Below are 21,008 nucleotides of genomic sequence, written 5' to 3' on the forward strand. Positions count from 1 at the left end.
TCTGTTCCCTTTGCTGAGAAGTAGCAGTGATGTGGAAATCAAATGTCTTTTATAATGCCAGACAGCCTGTGCCAGGCTACAGGGATGTCACCAATGTCTAAAGAGATGACATGGGGAAATACATAAAACCGGAGGGGAAAATAGATGGTCATGTGTCTCATTAATTTTGGTTTTAATGGTGTGTTGCTTTGAGGAGATGTCACAGCTGGGTGAAGGGGGAGCAGGACACTATGGCCAGTGTGTGTTTCATGTAAGCCCATTCAGCAGCATTACAGCAGTGTCTCAAACTTAGCACAGATCCTGGCTTATTTTTACCAATTATATAGAAAATCCTGACAGGTTCTCAATTGGAGTAAGGTTGAGATAATTTGGGTTTTTTCTTAAAAACAGAAACATCAGGTAAATGAACAGCCTCGTTTGGATTTTCTGGAAGATGTCTAAAACATAAAAGCAACCATGGGCTGAAACTCACTTGTAAAGTTCCTAGGATGACACTTTTCTGCTTCCAAAGCACTTTCAGGGAAAACTTGCTCTTCTAACCTGAGGGACTGTCTCAGAAGCTGGAAATTCTTTGTTTTCTCTGTTGGTGTTACAGCTGCAAGCAACCAGTCAGGTCTAGTGCAGCAGAGCCAAAGCACACCTACTTGGCTACCACAGCTTGGCATACCTGAGGCAGCAGGTGGAAAGAACAGGCTGTGGCAGCAAGGAGGAATATGACCTGAAAAGTGCAGGGATTAGTGTGTTGTCTCTGAAGCTCTTGGGTTTGGTGAAGGATTTCAGTCAGGAAATGTTTAGGACTTCTAACTGTCCTGCTAGTTTCTTAAAGCATCATTTGCCATCATTGAATTTGCTTTCCAAAACTGGAAGGATGCAGGGAGTAAATGAAAATTACTGGCAATTATATAGGGTTTGGAATCCCTTAATTTCAGCAGAGGTTCTGCTTGAAGTGAGGGTTTGTAGGAGAGTTTGTGATTCTGTTTGGAAGTAGGTGAAGAAGAATACCAGCATGAAATACCAAATTCAGTTTAAATCAAGCTTGTACTTCAAAGTGTAAAACTGTACGAATAAAATAATCAAATATTCCCCTGCTGCAGTACAGTGTCACAAGACTAAAATTTCTCTTGAAATACCTGAACATTCAGTAACTATCTCTCCCCATGTCTCTGAATCATCTCTCTCTGAAGTTCTTTGTTGCATGGGATTATTTCATGCCATCTTTAATGAGTTTCTGTGTTTAGGATGCCAACAAGGCTTTGCAAGTGAAAGCGTCGAGTGGCTTCCTCTCTGATGTGGGGTTTGTTGGGTTTTTTAAATGCTCAACATATTTGTAGCAATTCTTCTATTTCAGTCTGGAATGGATGCACGTTACCCTCAGTGTTTACACTGTAAGGTTATCCTTTTAAAGAATTCCTGGGGGAAGTTCAAAAGGTTTTTTTTTTCTTTGAAAGATTCAGTGTCTCTTTTTGTGTGTATGTTTCTTACTTGAAAGAAGGAAAGGGAGAGGGGGAAGTGGAAAAAAAGTGCTTTATCTGAAAAGAATCACATCAGCTTCACACTGATAGAAGCTGCTGTCATCTCTTAAACGGCTTAGCACAGTCAAAAGGCAAGAGGACTTAAAACAGTGTCTTACACAGGGATCGATGGGTGGAACACATAACTCGTAACTGCAAAAAAAAAAAGCAGCTCAGGGGGAGAGATAACGGTAATGATTGCATTGAGGGAAGCTTGAGGGAGGCTTGTTCTTTGTAACACAGCTTCAAAGGTGTCTGGACTGGTGCCTAAGCAAACTGTCCTGTGAAGTTGCTGCCTCTGTAGGTCTGGGGAAGGCGGGGGGTGAGGGGATGCTTGCACCCTTCTGTTTCTTAACAGATGGGACAAAGATTAGTAAATGCCAGGTTAGCGACTCCCTTCTGCTGCCTCAGATTTGAGGAGAGGATTTTGTCACTGGGTCTGTTTCTGTGTGTTCTGGGAGGCAGCTTGCCTGGGAGAGGGGCTCAGCAGAGCAGGGTTGGGGATCTGGGTGTTGGGCGGGATGTCAGTTTATCGATCGCACCTCAGTCAGGAGAGCTGCGGGCGCAGCGCTCTGAGCACGAGCGGCAGCGTGCTTAATGTGATTGAAAGGCAGTTAAAATGGCGGTGACCTTTTCAGGGGGAATTAGATTGCCTGCCAAGAGTGGTTAGAGGGAGTGATAACGCCAGCTTGAGGAAGCTGTCCAGTCTGCTTCAAAGGGAGAGAGACAGGGAAAGCAAGCTGGCAGCAAGTACCGTTTAAAGCACGAACCTTGCGGTCTGATGGAACAGAGATTGCTGTCCTCTTTAGATATGAAAGAATTGAAGAATTGTAGCTAAGTTCTCTCCACCCACCCTGTCCTCCTCTTCTCCCCTCCAGCTCCCCCACCCAAAAGCCTTCCTCTAGGTGCAGTAGGAAGCTAGTCACCACTGCTCTTCTCAGTTTCTTTTGCTTCAGCAGATCAGTTGCATCAAAAAACACAGAAGAGAGAAAGACTTTGAAAATGTTAAAATGGCAAGCAGGGCATTTTCAGGAAAGGATACTTTCTAAGAAAGATCAGCTGACAAGGATCTATCTGATAGATTGTGATACTCTTGAAGAAGGAGAAGCACACAGGGATTACTTAACTCTGAAGTTTCTCTTTATTTTTCTGGTGTTTCTTTTTATTTCTCCATGCTGCCCTTCTCCCAAGCTAGCAGAGGGCTTGGATCTATTTGCTAATGTCTTACCAAGGGGAAAGAACAGCAGAACTAAGTGTATGCATAGAGGGACTTGGTAAAGCCTTTATAAGCTGTAACAAACTACAGTTATCCTTGGGTGTCCATTTGCATTGGATCTCATGACGTGCACAATTAGGGCAGCTGTCTGGAAAGTAGGGCTTTATTAAAATGCTTAAAAGTTTCTAGCAAATGGCTGCAGTCCTCCCATTGCCAGCTTTCTATCGACACAGAATCAAGATAAGTTTCAGTTTGAGCAGCCTTTGTCCAGTGTGGGTTAGTTGTCCCAGAAAGGGCATTGGGGCAGCAGCTGTATGCTCCTCCAGTTTGTTCTCCTTCTAAATCTATGCAGCATTAGAATCATTCTTTCATGTGCAAGGTCCTGGCCTCAGAATCTAAATAGATGCTTTTTAGTTCTCCTACCTTAACAGCAGCTTTTTCTGATTACAGTGACTTCTTGGGTCTGGTAACTGCCTGTCAGAAAGCTCCAAATAGAGAAGGAAGACTCACTTGTGCTTCTCTATGCAATTTCATGAAAATGGAACTTTACAAAAAAACTCTTAAAATCTGTGTTTAACGTGTGTGGAGACTGAAGCATGGAGAAGCATCTCTCTAGATTCTCTAGCATCTTCTCTATAACACTCTAGTGTTATAAAGACGGTAGCAGAGGTGGCAACAAACCTTAAAAGTCTTGCTCTAGAATCTCACCTAGTAGCCAGCTGTGCCCTTCTTTTCAGATAAAATATATGGGAAAGCTTCAAGAGGCAAGGAGACTTCCTTTTTTCTGTGTCAGGAGATTCAGGCTGCATTTAAGGTTACACTGGTAAGAGGGTATAAACTGATCTATTCAAATGCAGCAAAAGCATTTGAGCTGAACAGTAAACGTGCAACTTCTCTTAAGAGACTGTGTGGGAAATAGAAGATGTCACTGGCATACTTCAGCCTTTTGAAAGAGTGGTCTAGTAACTAGAATCATCTTTGCTGCTGCTGTGTAGATGAGCCAGAATTCATTCCTTTTACCGTGGCAGGCTAAAACAAACTTCAGCTTGGATACAAGAGCAGTCTGTGGTAAGAGTACAGGGAATCTTTGCTGAAATCAAAATCTTAATGTTCCCATCATTTAGCAAAAGCTCAATTCAGTGCATTTCTCTGCCAGGTTTCCAGTGTCAGCCTCTCTAAGATGAATGTGTCTGCACATCTGACCGTCTTTCCCAGCCTTTCAATCCTTGAATTTTAGCCTTCCTGTGTTTAGGTTGCTACCTTCTGCTGGTCACTTATACCTGCTATAAGCTTCCAAGTAGGCAAGAGGTATAAATTTCATGTTCCTCAAGTGCTTAGTCTGTGTTTTATGCCTCTTACAGAGGGCTGCTGAGCCCTAGAGCACTCGTAGCCCTTACCTCAGCCCTTGTGTAGAAGTGGTAATCCTGGTAATCCCTCCATTGTAGAAGCACAGTAATTTGGACTGGTCTGATGGGGTAGCCCAACCACTTCTTAACGTTTGCACCTCTCTTCTTTGAGAGCAAGTGCTTGCCCATTGACCTAACAATGCTAACAAAGTCTGTTTGCATAGTGTTAGATACAATAATCACATGGGCTGCACCTGATTCTTTCTCTGTAATTGTGTCTGCATATAGAATTTGAAGGATTCTGTAGTTAATATCTCTTAAGTCTTGTCCTGTACATTAATACTGTAAGTTGACTCCAGTGAGGCAGAAAAACAGATTAGAATACTGTGTGATTTAAGAAGAAAAACACCTTACCTTACATACAAAAGCCAGCTTGACCTGCTATGTAATTGATGCCCAATGTCACCTGTGTTTGAAGTTCACATAATTCTTCAAGGAATACCATTTTGTTCATTTTGGAACACAAAGCAGACAATGGGACTTAGCAAAGTGAAAATCATTTTAACTGGAAAAAAATAAATTTTAATAGCCATTAAAATTTCTCATTGCTAATTTTACATTTTTGTTAACTTGAATGAGTACAAAAATATAAGAATCTAATCTTTATGCTCAAACTGCTAGCATGCGTTCGTTTAAAGGAACACAATCAACTAAACCTTGGTGGCTGATTCATGTAACAGCCACAGCCACTCTAACCAGGAAAAGATTTTCTGCAGAAGAAGTGGAATTCTCTCCATTTTACAGATTGCGTATCCTAGTTGGGGGATGAAAAGGGATGTCTGTCAACCCCTTCCTAGAGGAAGGAGGTGAAAAGAAGAAAACAGAAAATGCAGTTTTAACACCTGAAACAACTCAGTTTTTTGAAGCAGACTGGGTTTCAGTTGACAGTTCCTTTAAACTTCGGGTCTTGTAGATCTCAGACATCAGTTGCTCTGCAGTCCAGTTTTCTGCTGGTCTGTTAGCTGTGGTTTTGAAAATCCCAAGCTTTAAGATAGTAATCTGATAAATTTTTAATTTTTTTTCCCTCAAGGGTCTGCAGTTTTGCTAGGTCTGCAACCTACTCCTTGGACACTCAGGTCAAACTTGAGCTTTAGGCACACAATACTTGATTGACGTGATTTTAATAGCATTTTAGAATACAGTTGTTAAGTCAGGGGCAGTGAGATGTTTCTAAAGAAAAAGGAGAGCCCAGGTCTCAATGGCTCTAAGCAGCTCCTGTCTCCGCGTGTCGTCTCCTACACGCGGCGGTGAAGCGCATTATCGAGTGGTGCCCGGAAAGTGGCTAACTGCGTTTGACACGCGCCAACTCCCTGCCTCCACACTGGATAATTGCATTGTCAACTGTTCAGCAAAGTGGCAGGTGACACTGCAGCCGGATTGATTGTCCTGCTATGGAGGCTCCCAAGACTGTCAGCCACCCAATCGATGGAGTTTACACAAGACACTGTGACTGCATCTGTAACTAATTTCAGTTTGAGCCTCGCAAGATGCGGCTCTCCCTGTTTCCTGGCCTCTCTTCTTTGCTTGCATCTTCTCCCTGAACGAGGAAGTTGTTTTTTCACGAAAGCCTGGTTTTATTTCTTGTTTTGGAGCTGGAAGTGAAGAAATCAATGGTGTGTTTTGTGGTTTCAGAGTTGAGGGCATTACGGCACATGGCTAACTAGCAGCTCCAGTTTTGCAATCAATATACTGATCAATTGATTAAATTAGCACTGATTTTTCTTTCTTATTTCCAACCTAGAAAAGAATTAGTTTGGGAGGAAGAGCACATGTGTTTGGCCTATGAAATTTAGCCCTTGGTTTTTCCAGTCCTTGGTTGCCTTTCCCCTATGAATACAATCTCTGTGCTCATCATTATTTAAAGCAAACTGCATTGAGCCCCGCCACTGGCAGCAGCCCACTGTAAGCCAGGGTGTCACATTCAGCTGTTCACCAGCCTTGCTGCTTCATGCTCGGCTGCCTTAGAAAAGTCATCCTCCGAGCTCTGCTGTGCAGCTTTATTATTGGCAAAGTTGCGACATTCCTGTGATCCCTGTCAGTGGTGCTTATTGATCCAGTGATGTGAATCTGCTTAGTGATTCAAGATTACTTTAATTCTCCCTCTTCCTTTTTTTGTTTGTTTCCACCCTCTCCCCAGGGGAATAAAAGCTTTCAGATCCACCTTTCCCTAACTGTGGAAAACAAGCTGTAGCTGCAAAGAACGTGACTGTTGGTGCTGCTTTTGTATTTCAGCTCTGGGTTTTGAAGAGCAGCCCTTGAGATACACGAGGCTGTTCTCACCTTCCTGTAAGACATCAGCACGAGGCTTTAGGAGGCAGCCATGAATTGCCAGATCAGATCAGACCTTTGGCTCAGTCCAAGTCTGTTTTCCCTTCTGCAGCCATAGTCTTCACCTGATGGGTTACAGGAGGCATAAAAGACATCTCTGGAATATTCCTCAATGCTGCAAGGGGTGGGGAAGCCTCTTCCTGAGCCTTGCAGCAGCTGGCTCTTACCCTGTACAGCAGTGCTTGCCTGCCCTTTGTTCAGCATGCTGCTGCAAAATTATGGTAATGGTCGTAAAATTATATGGCCCCTTTCCTTAAAGGCAGCTGTTTCTGTGATCTGTTAGCAAAAATCACTGTAAGCATCCACACTGGTGAGCAGTCAGGTCTCTGACAGCCCATTTGTGCCTCTGTGGGAGCTAATAGACAACATCAGATGGATGCATCTGCTGTTTCAGGTGTGTGCTGTAACAACACAGTTGGGTGTCAGTTTTCCAGGTAAATCACCCTTAGCTTTAAATGGATCTGGCTCCAGAGAAATAAAACCCTGTTTTGTAAGCAGCTTTTCTTGGCTTCTAAATGTTGTTTTTTTCTGCAACAGACTGAGAAGCATCACCAGAACTATTCTACCCCTGTAGGTGCTAGGAAAAAGTGGGGGAACAATTTCACTGTTGAAAAACAAGGCTGGAGAGGCATTATGGATCTGTGGAAGGACCTGTGTTCAACATGGCCTGATCTTTGCCTCCCTCTCATTTTCAAGAATTTTCAGTGGCTTTCTCTGTCTTCCCAGGTGTCTCTTAGAATAAAATGGCATCCATGCCACCTTGTCCTCTTAGTACTAGTTTGGGATACTTCAGCAGCTGATGAAATAAACCCAGTTTGGAGCCATTCTCAAAGTATGTGAGGCCTGTCCGTGAGTCTGCATAAACTACTTTTATTGCTGCATTGTTTTTACTCTCCAAGAAGCCAATGAGTGACATTGTGATAAGAAAATAGAGTGAAGGTGCTGGAAAGGGAGGTTGTACAGAAGGGGGTTACTGCAAGGAGTGTAATTAGCAAAGGCTGCAGTTCTGGAGATTTATAGGAGGCTTTTCTTCTTTCCTGAGCACATGTATACTACCTGCAAACAGAATGAATGCCTCTTCCCAGCCAAAATAGGCCCCAGTAGAGCTCTAGGCCTCTGAGAAGGATTTGGATTTAGACCCATTTATGGAATTTATGCAAAACTTTGGATTTCTAGAATATTTCCAGTATGGATTTTACATAAACACACACACTCCCGTTCCTTGGGGACCAAACTGGAGACATGTTAGTCATCCACATGAGTTGGATCCTCTGCATGAGCAGTATCTAGTAGCTGCATTCACAACAGTGGTGCAAATCGTAATACATCTTATTTTTCTTCCCTGGCTTTCTTTAGAGTGATAATTAAATATAAACATAGTCAAATATATACAGAACAGCTGGTCACCAAGGCTGATCTGCCTAGGCAGGAGTTGAGGAGCAGGGGTGTGGAACAGTAGGACTGTGTTTTCTTACCTGTGCTTGTGAAATTAGGCTGGGGTCATTTGGGTCTGCTGTGCTCTGGTTCTGTTACCATTCTGCCCCTAAGACTGCCAGTCTCTGTGAGCTCATGCTGTGCAGGAGACAGCACTGCTGTCAGCACCTGAAGCAGCATATGTTGTCACTTGGACCATCTGCTACTGAGTGTGATGGAGAAAAGGAGGGACTTGAATGTGAAGTCCTTTTATCTGTTCTGTGAATCTGCTTATATCTTAACCTGGGCCACCATTCACTGGAGAGTTGATCAGGTGACCACTCATCAGGAGAACTACACAAAGGAAATAAGATTTGAGAAGCAGTGCAGAGGTCAGAGAGGATGCTTAGGCATAGGGGACAACTTAAGAGAGAGAAAAGTGCTATGATAACTTACAAGAAGGGGAAGGAAAGGATTTCTGGTGAGAGTTATCTGCAGACATTATTAATAGGTACATAGAAAGAATGGGAAGTGTTTTCACCTTCAAGCTCAGCTGATTCCTGTATCCTGCCAGTGCTTGAAGCTGACAGCAGTTAAGAGGCATGCGAATTTTTCCTGCTTTTCTGACCTCTGAGTCAGTATTTCAGAAACACTGTTGCTTGTGTAGAGTACCTAAATTTTTCAGAAAGTAACTAGAATTGATGCTCAGGCAGACTGCTCTGAGAGCAGCCCAAGCAAAGAAAGCTGTGTACACAGTGCTAGGTAAGTGATGTTGATAGGTACATTCTGATTGATGGGTGAGTTTGTCTCCCAAACTGTCACAGGGTTTATAGAGGTGCCACTCAATACCAGCACTGGAATTGCATGTCAGAGCACCTGGCTACAAGAGCAATGGGGATTGGAGATGGAGCTTTAACTTTGTTTTTTCTCTGCCTAATAGCCCCAGCCTCTGACCTGCCTGTTCACTCCTGTTTGTCTGGTCCTTAAGGAGGCAGCTGGGATTAAGACTGTCAGAGAATTGTGCTGCTTTAGCATGAGGAGGCTAATTGTACTGGGGCTGGCAGCATATGACGAGGGGTTGCCTCCTATCAAATGTACAGCAAGAGCAAAAAATTCTCAACAAGGGACAGGAAAGGTATAGAAGAGTCTGCACTGGATTTGTTATTTTTTCATCTTAAAAGCAGCATTTTCAAATTCACATGTGGAATTACATTCCTCAGGCCTTGGGTGACTCCTAAGAGTCACAGCTGCTTCTGTGAGTAACAGATCATGTGTCTTATGAGTTCCTAGGTCAAACTCACAAGTTAGATTTCAGTTGTTGGATTTCACTTTGTTAACATATGGGAATAAAGTTCTGATTCTGAGCATTGACCTCTGGATAACATACTGGCTTTAGAGGTCTTCTACTCTAGGCAGTGTTGCTGATGGCTGTGAATTGCTGTGAGACATTCAAAAGCAGAGGCTTGCTGGAGGAGCCTTCCCTGTTCTCAGTGCACACTGTTGAATTTCAAATCACCCAAGTGGAGTTGGTAGAGGGTCTTCTGGAAGCTCTTGTCCACTGCACTCCATTTCACATTTTCCTTTCTCCTGGATGGCAGTGTACACTGCCAGCAGGAGCTGGAAGTTGTGAGCCCTCTTTACATTTGGGCTGAGTTAGTGAGAAGCAGGTGTGATCCTTTTGGGCCTTCCTTGCATTTAGTGGTCTTCTTAATCCATTTATAACAGCACTTGTCCAGAAATCTGGTTTGAATGAGCCTGAGATGAATGAATAATGTCAAGCAGTTCAGACGTCAAATATTTGAACAGCTGCGTGGGTGTTTTCACTGGCTTTGTGCATGGAAGCAACCCCAGGAAGTTGGACAAGGAGGGTCAGGGTGAAATTGTGGCACCAAACCCAATCCCTCTGGAACTGGCCTCAAAATCCATCCCTGCTGCAAAATGAAAAGGTATTACAAGATGCTGGTTGCAAGCTGTTCATAGCCCAGGTGACACTGGGCTACAGTTTGCATCCCATATCTTAGTGCTTTGTAGTGTGCATGAGCAGTACTGGGATTTTGGGATTTTTTGATTTGCTTCTGAAACTTTGTGACTTTCGGTTTTCCTTTTTATTTAAAGCAGCTTCTGAAGTCCTAAAACTGGTAGCACAACTTATATTCAGTGTATTCTTTGGATTCATGGAGGTTACTTTGTTTAGCATACAGTTTCTAAATCATTGTTTTTTACCATATTGCAATGGACTGCACTTGGTCATGTAAAAAAATTCCATGTTAAGTGAAAAACTGAGAGTTGGATCACCTGATTATGCCTTCCTTTAGGTGGCAATCTGGGAGTCCTTGTTTGATCAGAAAAGAAAATTTACCTTTCCTCTGCCCCTCGTTTTAACCTATGAACTTCTCTGCAGTGCCATCCTCTCTGACTGAAAGCTTCTCCCAGATCATCCCTGTGTGTATTTGCCATCATAACACATACTGTCCAAACTCTCCCCTTGTACAGTCCCTGTTTAAGAAGTATAGTAGTCTGCTGGCAGCTCAGCTAGGCAATAGAGCTAAATTCAGCCAAAGCTCTGGAATATTTTCCTTCCAGACTTAAACGGGATTTTCTTAAATACAAAGGTCTTGAGAGCAAGGACACAAGGATTCTGAAGTCAGGGTGCCTTAATATTTGTAAACTGTATTGCAGTAAGCAGATCTTCTCATCTTAAGCTCTAGCCATAAACCACCAGTTGGCTTGAGTCACTTGGAAAATTGATGGAAAGGTGCATGTCTGCTGTGTGCTTGGCATGCTTGCAGAGGCAGAAACACGGGGAATGGGTCCCACTTATGTTCACTCATTTGGCCCCCTCCCCCCCGACCAAGGCACTTGCTCTGAGTATTCATTGTCTGGCTAATGTTCAGATCACCTCCTGGGACTGGCCAAGTCACAGCTCCAGCTTTGCATGATTTGTGTCTCCCACAGCTACAAGAAAAATGAAGACCTGTGTGTCCAAAGTTTATGGCCTTTGAGAAGTGATGGGCTAAAGTAATGCCAGGTGCAAGGATGGTGTTACTGCAGGTTAAATGCCATGCCTATAAATTACCACCCCATCACCCACTCTTGACTTTTAAAGCAGCTTTGAAAGACTATCCAGCTTCTTTGACAGGTCTCTCTTACCCCTCTAAATCTTCTCCCAAACATTGTGATGAACTGAATGAGTCAAGATTTACTAGATGAGCCATTGCAGCAAGAGGAGGCAGCTTGTGGCACATGTTGGCTGGCAGTGTGGAGCCAGTAGGTGAAACACTGTGAAAGGGGTCTGCTGGAAAAGGACTGCCCCAGTGGCACCATGGGGGTGACCTACAGCCATGGCTCCCGTGGTACCTGCCATAGATGTGGGTGCTGCATTGATGGTGCTAGTTGTGTTACCTCTGCTGAAAATTAAGACTGGCAATTACTTTGAAGCAAAAGGTAGTTTATGCTTCTAGGGAAAGGTTAGTCTTAAAATCATTGTCATGCTATAGTTGTCACTCGTTAAGGACCTTCTTGATATTCAGGGAAGAGAAATATCAAATCCATATAAACAAATTTTATTGGGTGCTTAATGAATCGGTGAGAGCATCCATTCCTAGAGAGCGACAGTAAAGAACTGTCTGCATGGTATCTTTGGAAATGAGACCTTTGCTTTGCCCTGCTGTCTGCACACATGCAGACTGTTAGAAATATAGTTCACTCTTCTGGGCTTACACTGAGTGTGCTGGTGAGAACCCGGTGGGATGAACAGACTTGGACATCTGAAGGCCTGGAAAGGCTGTCCTAATGCTTTGGAATGTCCTCATTCTTCAGACATGCATATAATATTCAGTTGTTCTACAGTAATTTTAGTCTGTATTTTGCATTTAGAACCACAGTTGCAGTACAGGAGCGTATCTTTCAATCTTTGCAGTTGGGATGGGTTCCTTGGTAGCACAGACCTAGGTCACCAGCCCTCTGGATGTCCTTCCGGCTCCAGCAGGTACATCTGTCTGAGCAGGTGTCCAGCTCTGCTGTCTGGACAGGGGTATTAGGTGAAGGAACATACCAGAGGCAGCTGAAATGAGTGCATTTCTATCTGCAAAGCTAATGGACCCAAACAGCTTAGGTCTGCTGCAAAATTGAACACAAATGAGGACCTTGCAACCAACACCCTACAGTTCAGGAGGTCTTTGTTAAATATTCAATCTTACAGGAGAAAGTATATTCAGTGTTACTCTCATAAATATGCCTTCACTAGTTTCCCTTCTATTAATAAAACCTGGGCAGAAAATACCATGTGAAGATTCATCTTTGTAGGTGTTTGTGCAGATTCAATTAAAAGAAGCCTGGTTACAGTTTACAAAATGCTTGGGACCAAAGTAAATTTATAAATCGTTAGAAAGTGGAAGTTGATGCACAGTCAGCCTCAGGTGGAACTGTGATTGCTTCCTGCTGGAGTTGGGACTGGATGTATGCCTGACCCACCTGTGCTGGAAGAGCAGAGCTCTTGATGAGTTGCATTGCAATTTTTTCATGTAAGTTCTTGTAAGAAGCTGTTAATGACAGAAGTCTGGGGGGTTTTTCCCCTCTTGTAGAAGCATGTTTGCTGTTCTTAAATCTTTTAAGTTTAAAAAATATTTTTTAAAATGGAAAAGATGTTTCTAATTGTATTTTAACCTCTGCCTGCTGTCTGCATCTGAATTAAGTAATTCAGAACGTCCTTGTGGCCTTCTCTTACCTGCTAGTAGTGTGGATTTTGCATTAACTACTTCAGTGAAAAATAAGTCTTTCCTATTTAGCTTCATTACTTTTTCTACCTTTGAGAGAGACCCTTACAGTGACTTCAATTCTAAAATAATTCATGTGGAGAACTAAAAGTCAAGAATGTTCCATTTTCAATGTTAGGGGCATTTAGAGCATAAAATCTAGGAAGTTAGACCATTTCTGTGAGTGTTCTTGTGCAGTCTTTGGAGAGGGCACCTTTTATGAGGCTGTAAAGAGTAAAGGACAGCCTGCAAACTGGTGCTGTAGCACCTTTCTTGGGAGATCTCCTACACTTCATTTCCAATTCAAATGCTCATCCATGGTTTTTATTTTCTTTTAGGTTCTGGGTTTATCATGTGCAGTGGGAAGGAGAATCCAGACAGCGACGCTGACCTGGATGTGGATGGAGACGACACACTCGAATATGGGAAACCACAGTATCGTTTTTGAAAGGCTCTGACTGAGGGGGAGCCCAGAGGTGCACCTGCCCTGGAAATGGTGGATAATCTGTGTCCAGCTCTACTGGAAATTACACAGCCTTCTCCAGTTACCATGTTATTTGAGCTGGAAGGGGTTCCCCGTCACTCCCTTTGAGATCCTGCTGTTGATACAGCACTACTTCAGACCTGATTGAAATCTGTAGGAGACATTGCAAGGGATCGGTTAGAGTTTCTCTATTCTGTTTCATAAACAATCTGTTGCCTCCATCCAGGTTTGTTCTATATGGATAGCTTTTCCTGCTTCATGGGTAGGAACTGAGTTTATTTTCCACAAGACTCCCTTTTGTTTTCAAGGGGTTTGTGCAGTAAGCACTATTCACCTTCCACTCAGAGATGTGATTTATTTTTTTTCCCCTTTCATTAGACATGAATGTTCATGGGCAAGCTATCATTAAAAGTAGATTTTGGGAATTTCCTTATCTGGGAGCAGGCTCTTTGGGCACAGCTCTGGGAAACCTGTGAGCAGACTTCTGCCCCACAGCAGCTGTAATAGGCATCAAGGAAGAATTCCTGTAAGGGCATTAGACAGACACTGCCATAGCTGTGATGAGGGGCTATGTACAGCTGTTGAATTAGGTTTTATTGAAATCTGTACCAGCCTTTAGGATTCAATCTCTAACCCTCCACTGGTAAAAGAACTTTGTACTTCAAACTGAATTTGTGAAATTGTGCCGGTTAGGTTTGCATGGGTTCAGGAACTGGTTTTCCCTTTCCCAGAAGCTGTGAAATCACGTTCCTATCAAAAGATTTCTGTTTCTTTCCAACTAAAACAAAACTTTAATCCAGAATTTAAAAGCAGACCCTTTCATGGATACCAACCCCTCTTTTTTTTTAAGGTGTTCCCAGTTGGAATTAATTTGTTTTATATCCCAGACAGTGTCCTAACCATCTCAAAAACCTTTCCACTGTCTGCAGCAGGGCTGTATGTTCCTTAACCCCTTGTGCTCAGGTACACAGAGGCAGACATTATCCCTTGCACTGGAGAAGAGCCAGGTGAAGCCAAAGAAAGGGAGGCGCTCCGAGGTGCTGTTTTAAAGTAAGTATCATGCCTTTCTGTATTGCTGCATTCATTACTTTTGGGGAGTCTCAGTTTGTAGAAGATGCCTGTTCACTTGAGTGCAAGGGTTGCACCAAGAGACTTGTAAAGAAGCACAGTCTGACAGGTATCCATTCCTACCTGTACAGCCTCAGTAAAGCCTCCCTGTACACTCTCCCTCTCTGAGCTACCCCACTGCCCAGCCAGTTCCCTGAACAGTGCTGGACAGAGGGTGAATTCAGGCAATGAGGAAACTGTGCTAGGCTAAGGCCTTATGCATCCTATTGCCTAATGATGAAATGTGGCCTCTTAGCAGTGTACAGTGTGGTGCCATCAGAATCTTGGTTGGCACCCCATGTGTGACTTCAGTGTATCCAATTACATGTTGTGTGCAAACTAATCCTTCTGTATTCAGCTCTGGGTTGGGGCAGGATGTGTGCTCTGCCCACATACATATGTGGAGAATGTAGGCAGCCAGCATTCAGGGCACTCAGGGAAGCATTCCAGGCAAATAAAATGAGTCTTAACAGGGAGCTAGGATTGCTTTCTAAGCCCTCTGCCCTGCATAAAACAGGACTTAAATTACCCCTCTATCTCTTTCACTGAGTGATCCTGTGGGGTCAAGGTTGAAGTGATTGATAGAGCAGTGAAATGAAGTTTTCTTACTGCTTAGCCTGTCACAAACAGTAGTTCAAAATTAGGTTTCACTCCATAGAAAAGTGGCATTTGCCACACTGGATCCAAACCATTGGTCCATTCAATACTTTGCTAACCATGCTAGTCCAAAAGCAGGGCCTGAAAGACACTGAAGTTCCTTCACAGCTGGAACTCTGGTATTGTAGCAGGAGGATACTTGGTTATCAATTGCTATGGACACTTAGTGCTTGGTGAGAAAACTGAGGACCTGAGGCCGGGAGATCCATTCCCTTCATGTGGCTTGCACCTAACACATTGTTTTGCTGTTTGGACAAGGTCCTTCTTGCACGTTTCCAGGACTTGTTTGCCCATCTCTACAACTTAAGAGGTGATGTTGCTTGTAAAAGCACTTTGAAATTCTGTCAAGTTTCTGTAGAAATGCAGTAGTGTCACTGATGCTATGAAACATGAGCATGTTTTTTGGCTGGCTATTCTGCTCACATTTTGAAACTTAGACTGATGGATAGAAGTATTAAGAGAGAAGTGGTTGGTAGAAGGGGTAGCTTTTCCTGAGCAGCAAAATTTTTTGTATTCAACCTTTAGCATATTATCCTTTTCTCTTTTAGTGGTGGCACACCAAGTACTCGAATAACACCAGAGTTTTCTAAGTGGGCAAGTGACGGTGAGTGTTGAAATTGTAAATTGTTAATTTATATACTACCTACAGGAGGGCAGGTAGATAGTCCATGTCTTCTGCTTGCCAGTACTTAGGAGAGGTAGTTACTTATGCTCATGCAGAGTGTCATTAGATATGTGAGCACATAAAACCACACTGTCGTTTTGAAACTTTACATTACAATTAATTGTCAATAATGGCAGCTGGAGAAGTTCCCAAAAATGCCACCTTAACTGGTGTGGTGATGACAGATAGGGTTTGGATTGACTTGGTGTCATGTCACTGAAAGGCATACTGCTGTATTACAAAGGGAGCCAGCAGAGCCTGACAATGTGATGGTGATGTTCATCTGCTGTGTGTTTAAACTACATAGGTGCACCTATAATTGGGTTTTTTCAACTGCTTTCTTACCTTCCCTTCTTTGAGAGGATATGCTAAAGACTTGTATCTTTTGGGTAGATCTTGTCCTTGCTGGCCTTTGTATGGCAAGAAAAGCCTACCACTCTGAAGCCTTCACCTTTGGAGTGGAAACTAGGATCTGTCCTACTTCATGATCTATAGTTGAGACTCCAGAGTAAATGAGTTAATATGAATATGTACCTTTGCATACATTACTCAAGAGCTCATTGGATTGAGAAGGAAGGGGAAAGTGTTATACCCATTTGATTGCTGGGGTTTTTATTCAATGCCAGCAGCACTGTAAGTGCAAGCAGCAACTTAGTAGAAATATGAGAATAATAAAACCTGGCGCTTTCCAGCTGTAGATGCCAAATCCATTTCCAGAGCTGGGCAGTGCTGCTCCAGCTCCCTTAGGAAGGAAACTGAAGCTCAGCGACCTGAAGAGGCATGTCCCAATGATTTTGTTCCCTGTTCTGTTCCTGTCATGCTTTAGGCATTTGATTCCTAGCCTTGAAAGTACCTACAAGACATAACTACTTGCCAGTGGGAGTGGGGGAAGGGAGTAGAAACAGTTTTGCCAGGGGCATGATGGTTAAGTGGAGAGCATAGGATATCTATCGCAGGCATTTTCTTCCATGGGATAGGCAATCACATTTATTTTCTGTGATGTAGAAGCACTTGCTTGTAGGTATTATCAGCTTCAGTAGCTACAGCTGCAGAGGTGAAGAGGAGGCAGCCCTGATGACATTTGCTATGAGCTGTTTTCTTCATACCTTTTACCTGAATCCATGGTGATGAACCTACAACCCTAGGGCTCTTCTCACCCCCAGCTGGTGTCTCACACCCTCTCCTGTGCTTACAGCAGCCATGATGAGCATACTGTTCTGTCATTCTACTTATGTGGCTTGTAATTTTTCTGCTTGTGTCTGTGAGGTCTCAGCAAATGGGAGAGCTGAAAATAGGGTCTGGGCTGGGTGGATTTGCTCCACCTTTCTAGAAGTATACTTCTGTGTGGCAGCTGCATCAACCCTTTCGAATTAAATCCTGGTTTAAACAACGGGTACATCAATGGGGGTCAGATCACTGTAAAGTGGGGACAAAGCAGAGGTTGTATTTTGAGCCCTGAATCATAGAACTACACTGTACAGAGCCCCCTCTGCCAGACAGGGACACTTAGCATCAGTCACTTCTCTCTGTTACAAAGAACTGGCATGAAAGTGACTCATTGGGGTCCTCTGAAACTGTGACATGCTCAGATTATTCCATTACAATGATCTAATGTTTTCTTACTATTTTTTCTGTTATTCCCTCAACAGAAATGCCCTCAACGAGTAATGGTGAATGCAGTAAACAGGAGACCATGCAGAAGACCTGTAAAAACAGTGACATTGAAAAGTGAGTGTGAAAGGGTAGCTTCCCTTTTTCTTGTTTTAAAGAACCATAGTGTCCCATCTGGTGCTCCCAACAGCAGTGGTAATACGAAGGTAGGCATATTTGAAGTTTTTACCACTGAGAAGGGAATTGTGCTGCAGCACAAAACCTGAACTTGGAGCACTCACCATTGCTGTGTTCACAGTGGGCTTGTGGGGAGTTCTCCACCAGATATCTGTGAGGGCATATACTCAGTGACATGGAATTTGGCACAGCTTCCAAAGGGATTCTCCACTGAAAATTGCCTTCTTTTAAATTATGTAAATAGAGATATCCATGCTTCCTTTCTGTATGTTGCACCTTTCATCTCTCAACAAAAGGGAATCTCCCCCTAGCAGTACTGTTACGTGGAAGAAGTCTCACAGAGGGAATTTCTTTTTCTTTAAGATCTGTATTGAGCTTTTGTATGGTTCCTAATAGAAATAATGTCTCTGAGTTTTTTACCTGCAGCCCTTTCAGTGGTTCAGGACTTCCAGTTCTCGTGTTTGAATATACAGTAGTGGAGGGACTGCTGGACATCACCTTTCCTGTCCCTTTCTGCTCCATGAATGTGCTGCAGTCTAGTCTGAAATAGAAATGAGTGGGTTTATCTGCACTATTCATTTGAGTAACAACCTCTGTTCTAAACCTTATTCCACATGCTGCTGAGGTGACTCACTGCTTGAGCAGATTTGATGGTCCAAACCTAAAACTACAGGCTGTTCTCTGCTGCCATGGACTGCATTAGCTGGGATGGGACAGTGTTTTAAGTTAGTTGATTATTGCTTGATATAAAACATTCCCCAAGATCAAGTGAGAGGCCAAATAACTTGAATGAGGTGGAAGCAATGATATAATTATGGGTTTTAAATATTACATTTTGGGGCGATATCCATGGATAGTTTGGGATGGGGGAAAATCTAGTGGTGTAGTATTAAGCTGACTTTACAGAAAGTTGCCATTTTTCTAATGTGGTTTGTTCTCCTCCCGCCATTGATCCTGACTTGAGAGGTTGTATCCCTGGCACATTCTTATTTCAAGCAGCCTGGCAGAGCATATGTTCACAGTCAGAGTTAACTGGGGAAACTCCCTGCTGTAGAGAGAACTTTTCCACTGCTTTGCTGTCTCGGCACTTTCCTTTCTACAAGCCCTTTTGTTGGCATGTCCCAAATGTTGGCTCTCTGCCATTCAGTGCTTCTTGGTCAGCAGACTTCAGCCAAGGACCCCTGAGCTGGGAGGCTGCAGGTCAGTGCAGAACCAGCTTTGTCCTTAGAGTGAGCCAACCATTGCATGCTGTCTTGGTGGCAGGGACTCACCCCTTGTGCTGTAATCTGTCAGCCTCTGTCTCAGCTGCTGCTTGGCTTCCCTTTGGGCCTCCTGCCTGTCTGCCCAGCAGCCCTCCATCCTCCCAGATCCACTCCTATTGAAAATCTTTAAACTGTAGGAGCTGAAAGGATTTGACATTTTCCAGAACACTTGAGCTCAAGTGATAAAATTGACATAGCTTTAATAATCTGATCAAAGAGGCTTTAGCTAGCACCATTTGAAGGGTCCCAGAATCCTTTCCAAACAACTCTCATGCTAACGCTGCTGTGAAGTGCAGAGAGCAAGCGTGTGTGTCTATGCACACACACCTTGCTCTGTAATAACCTTGCCTGCTAAAGCTTCTGTTCTGCTAAAAGTCAGTAAAACCCAAAAGAAATTACAGGAAATTCCTTAAATGTCTTGTTCCATCTTTCCAATAATGTTAATTTTTGAAAGTAGCAGAGGGACCTTTTTGTTTAAAGTACTTCATTTCACTGAGGTTCAGAAAACAAGATGGTGTTTCAGGTGGAGAATTCCTAGCTGCCTTTTTTTTCCTCTCCTTTCCTTTGAGATTCATGTGTGATAAATAGTTTCTGTCCTGCCATTTAAGGAGTCTGAATGCTCTGTGTGCTTGTCTGTGTAGAGGGGTTCTGTTAAATTAATTGATAACAGAGATCAGAGCTAGAAGCCTACAGAAAAGGAGGGGGAAGGGTTTCTCACTGTCTGGCTGCTTCCCACTCACTGCTGAGCCATGATATATGGCGACCTAGCCCAACAGGCTAAATTGATTCATCTCTAGTTCCTGTTTCTTAATCTGGAGCTAAATTGGTTTCATTTTTCTTGTTTTGGGTGGTGCTTACAGGAAGTTTTTGGCAGCATCACTTTACTCCATTGTTTGTAACTTAAATTTTTGCCTTTAAATCTGAGCATTATTGATTGGCATGTTAAACCTTGTGTAGCATCTGATTAGCATTTTTTAAATTGTCCAGAAGCACATGGCTTAGCACCTGTGTCAGCTGTGCTCTGTTTAGAGCAGTGGCTAATAGAGTTAGCAGTGATCTGCCTATTGATCCTTCTCTCATAAGAATGACATTTCTTCCTCCCCTCTTCCAAAAATAAGTCCAGGCAAAGAGAGTAGTGTATTTTTGTTTGTTTTTTAATCCATTAGTACAGTACGGTGAGCAGTTCTCCTTTTGGCACGCAGCTGAATTTCTTCACTTGAGCAGGTTTAAATTAATCTAAACATGGGGTTTTGTGGGAGAGTCTCTTGCATGTAGAACAGCTAGATGGGCTGTGGAGTAAGTCTGTCTGTTGCTCTGCTCCTTGTGCTGTGCCAGATGATTAGTAACTCGGACAAGTTGACCCCATCTGTGTAGTGTTGTACTTCAGGTGGCAGCCAGGGGTAGTGGGAGACATGGTCCCAGCTCTGCTTCCCACAACTGTGAGGTGTCTCAGTGCTGAGCTTTTCTAATCTTGCCAGTGTGAGGTGTCTGGAAGAGATGCTGGGGTGCTGAAGGCTCTTGGGAGAGATGAAGGAGCATCACACCATCTGAGCCCTGCCTGTCTGCTGAAGACCCCAGCCACTGCCAAGGCAAAGCTCAGCCAGTGCAATGCTCCTTTACCTCAGCCTGAGATGCAGCTTTGCTCAGAGAGCAGCTGGTCCCTAATTGCCCAGGCACCCTCCCTGACACCTCCAGTGACGTCGGACTCTGAGAAGTGCTGCTCAGAGAACTGCAAAAAGCACCTTCCCCACAAAAAGTCTTTCTCCCTCCCTTGTGAGGGTCTGGTGCCATTTTGAAACCAAGGTTCCCTGGGGTTAAAAGCCAGCATCTTAATTCAGAGTGCCAATGTTCAATTTTGCTTTCTGCTACCAGACTAGATTGCAGGCCAGCGAGAGAGTCTGGGTTAGTGGCCCACTGGGTCACCTCCCATTTGTTTTCCTCAATTTTGTGTTGTCATAAATTCATTCCAGCCCGTTGTGGTTGATCAGTTTATCTCCGCCGGGGCAGGGAGCGCTGCGAGCATGATATATGGCACAGAGCATTGTAGCCAGCCTCTCCATGAATCACTCCAGCTGTTTGGTGTCAGCCCCAAAGCAAACAGGGCCCGGCCGCTGAGCATTGACTACGATGAGCTCAGTATGGGAAGAGACATGACGTATGAATGTTTATTTAATAATTCTCTAATATTTCCAGCGGAGTGTGGCTGTGCCTTCTGGGAGGGGTGAAAGGGGGGGAGGTTGAAGAGGGAAACTCTAATCTGTTGGGGTGGGTCATAAATCAGGCAGACAACATCATTAATCAGGGATGGGACAGAAGTGGAAGGAGGTGGGACTGAAACTGCCATCCTCGTTGGGAAGGGGGCTGTGCTTTTTTCTTTTTTTCTTTTTTTTTCTTTTTTCTTTTTTTTTTTTTTTTTCT

The 21,008-nt window shown here is 43.6% G+C and overlaps 1 protein-coding gene across 7 annotated transcripts in view; it reads left to right on the forward strand.

The window, feature by feature from the left end:
- Window positions 1-21,008, forward strand: part of RNF220 (ring finger protein 220) — a 214,277-nt gene that overhangs the window by 170,557 nt on the left and 22,712 nt on the right. For all 7 annotated transcript variants that reach the window (XM_079313909.1, XM_079313908.1, XM_079313910.1 and 4 more), the window contains 4 exons: window positions 12,967-13,063; window positions 14,076-14,162; window positions 15,425-15,480; window positions 17,190-17,268. In XM_079313909.1, the coding sequence (XP_079170035.1) occupies window positions 12,967-13,063; window positions 14,076-14,162; window positions 15,425-15,480; window positions 17,190-17,268 (319 nt within the window). The remainder of the gene's footprint in view (window positions 1-12,966; window positions 13,064-14,075; window positions 14,163-15,424; window positions 15,481-17,189; window positions 17,269-21,008) is intronic.

This window comes from Erithacus rubecula, assembly GCF_903797595.1.
Source record: "Erithacus rubecula genome assembly, chromosome: 10".
Lineage (NCBI taxonomy): Eukaryota > Metazoa > Chordata > Aves > Passeriformes > Muscicapidae > Erithacus > Erithacus rubecula.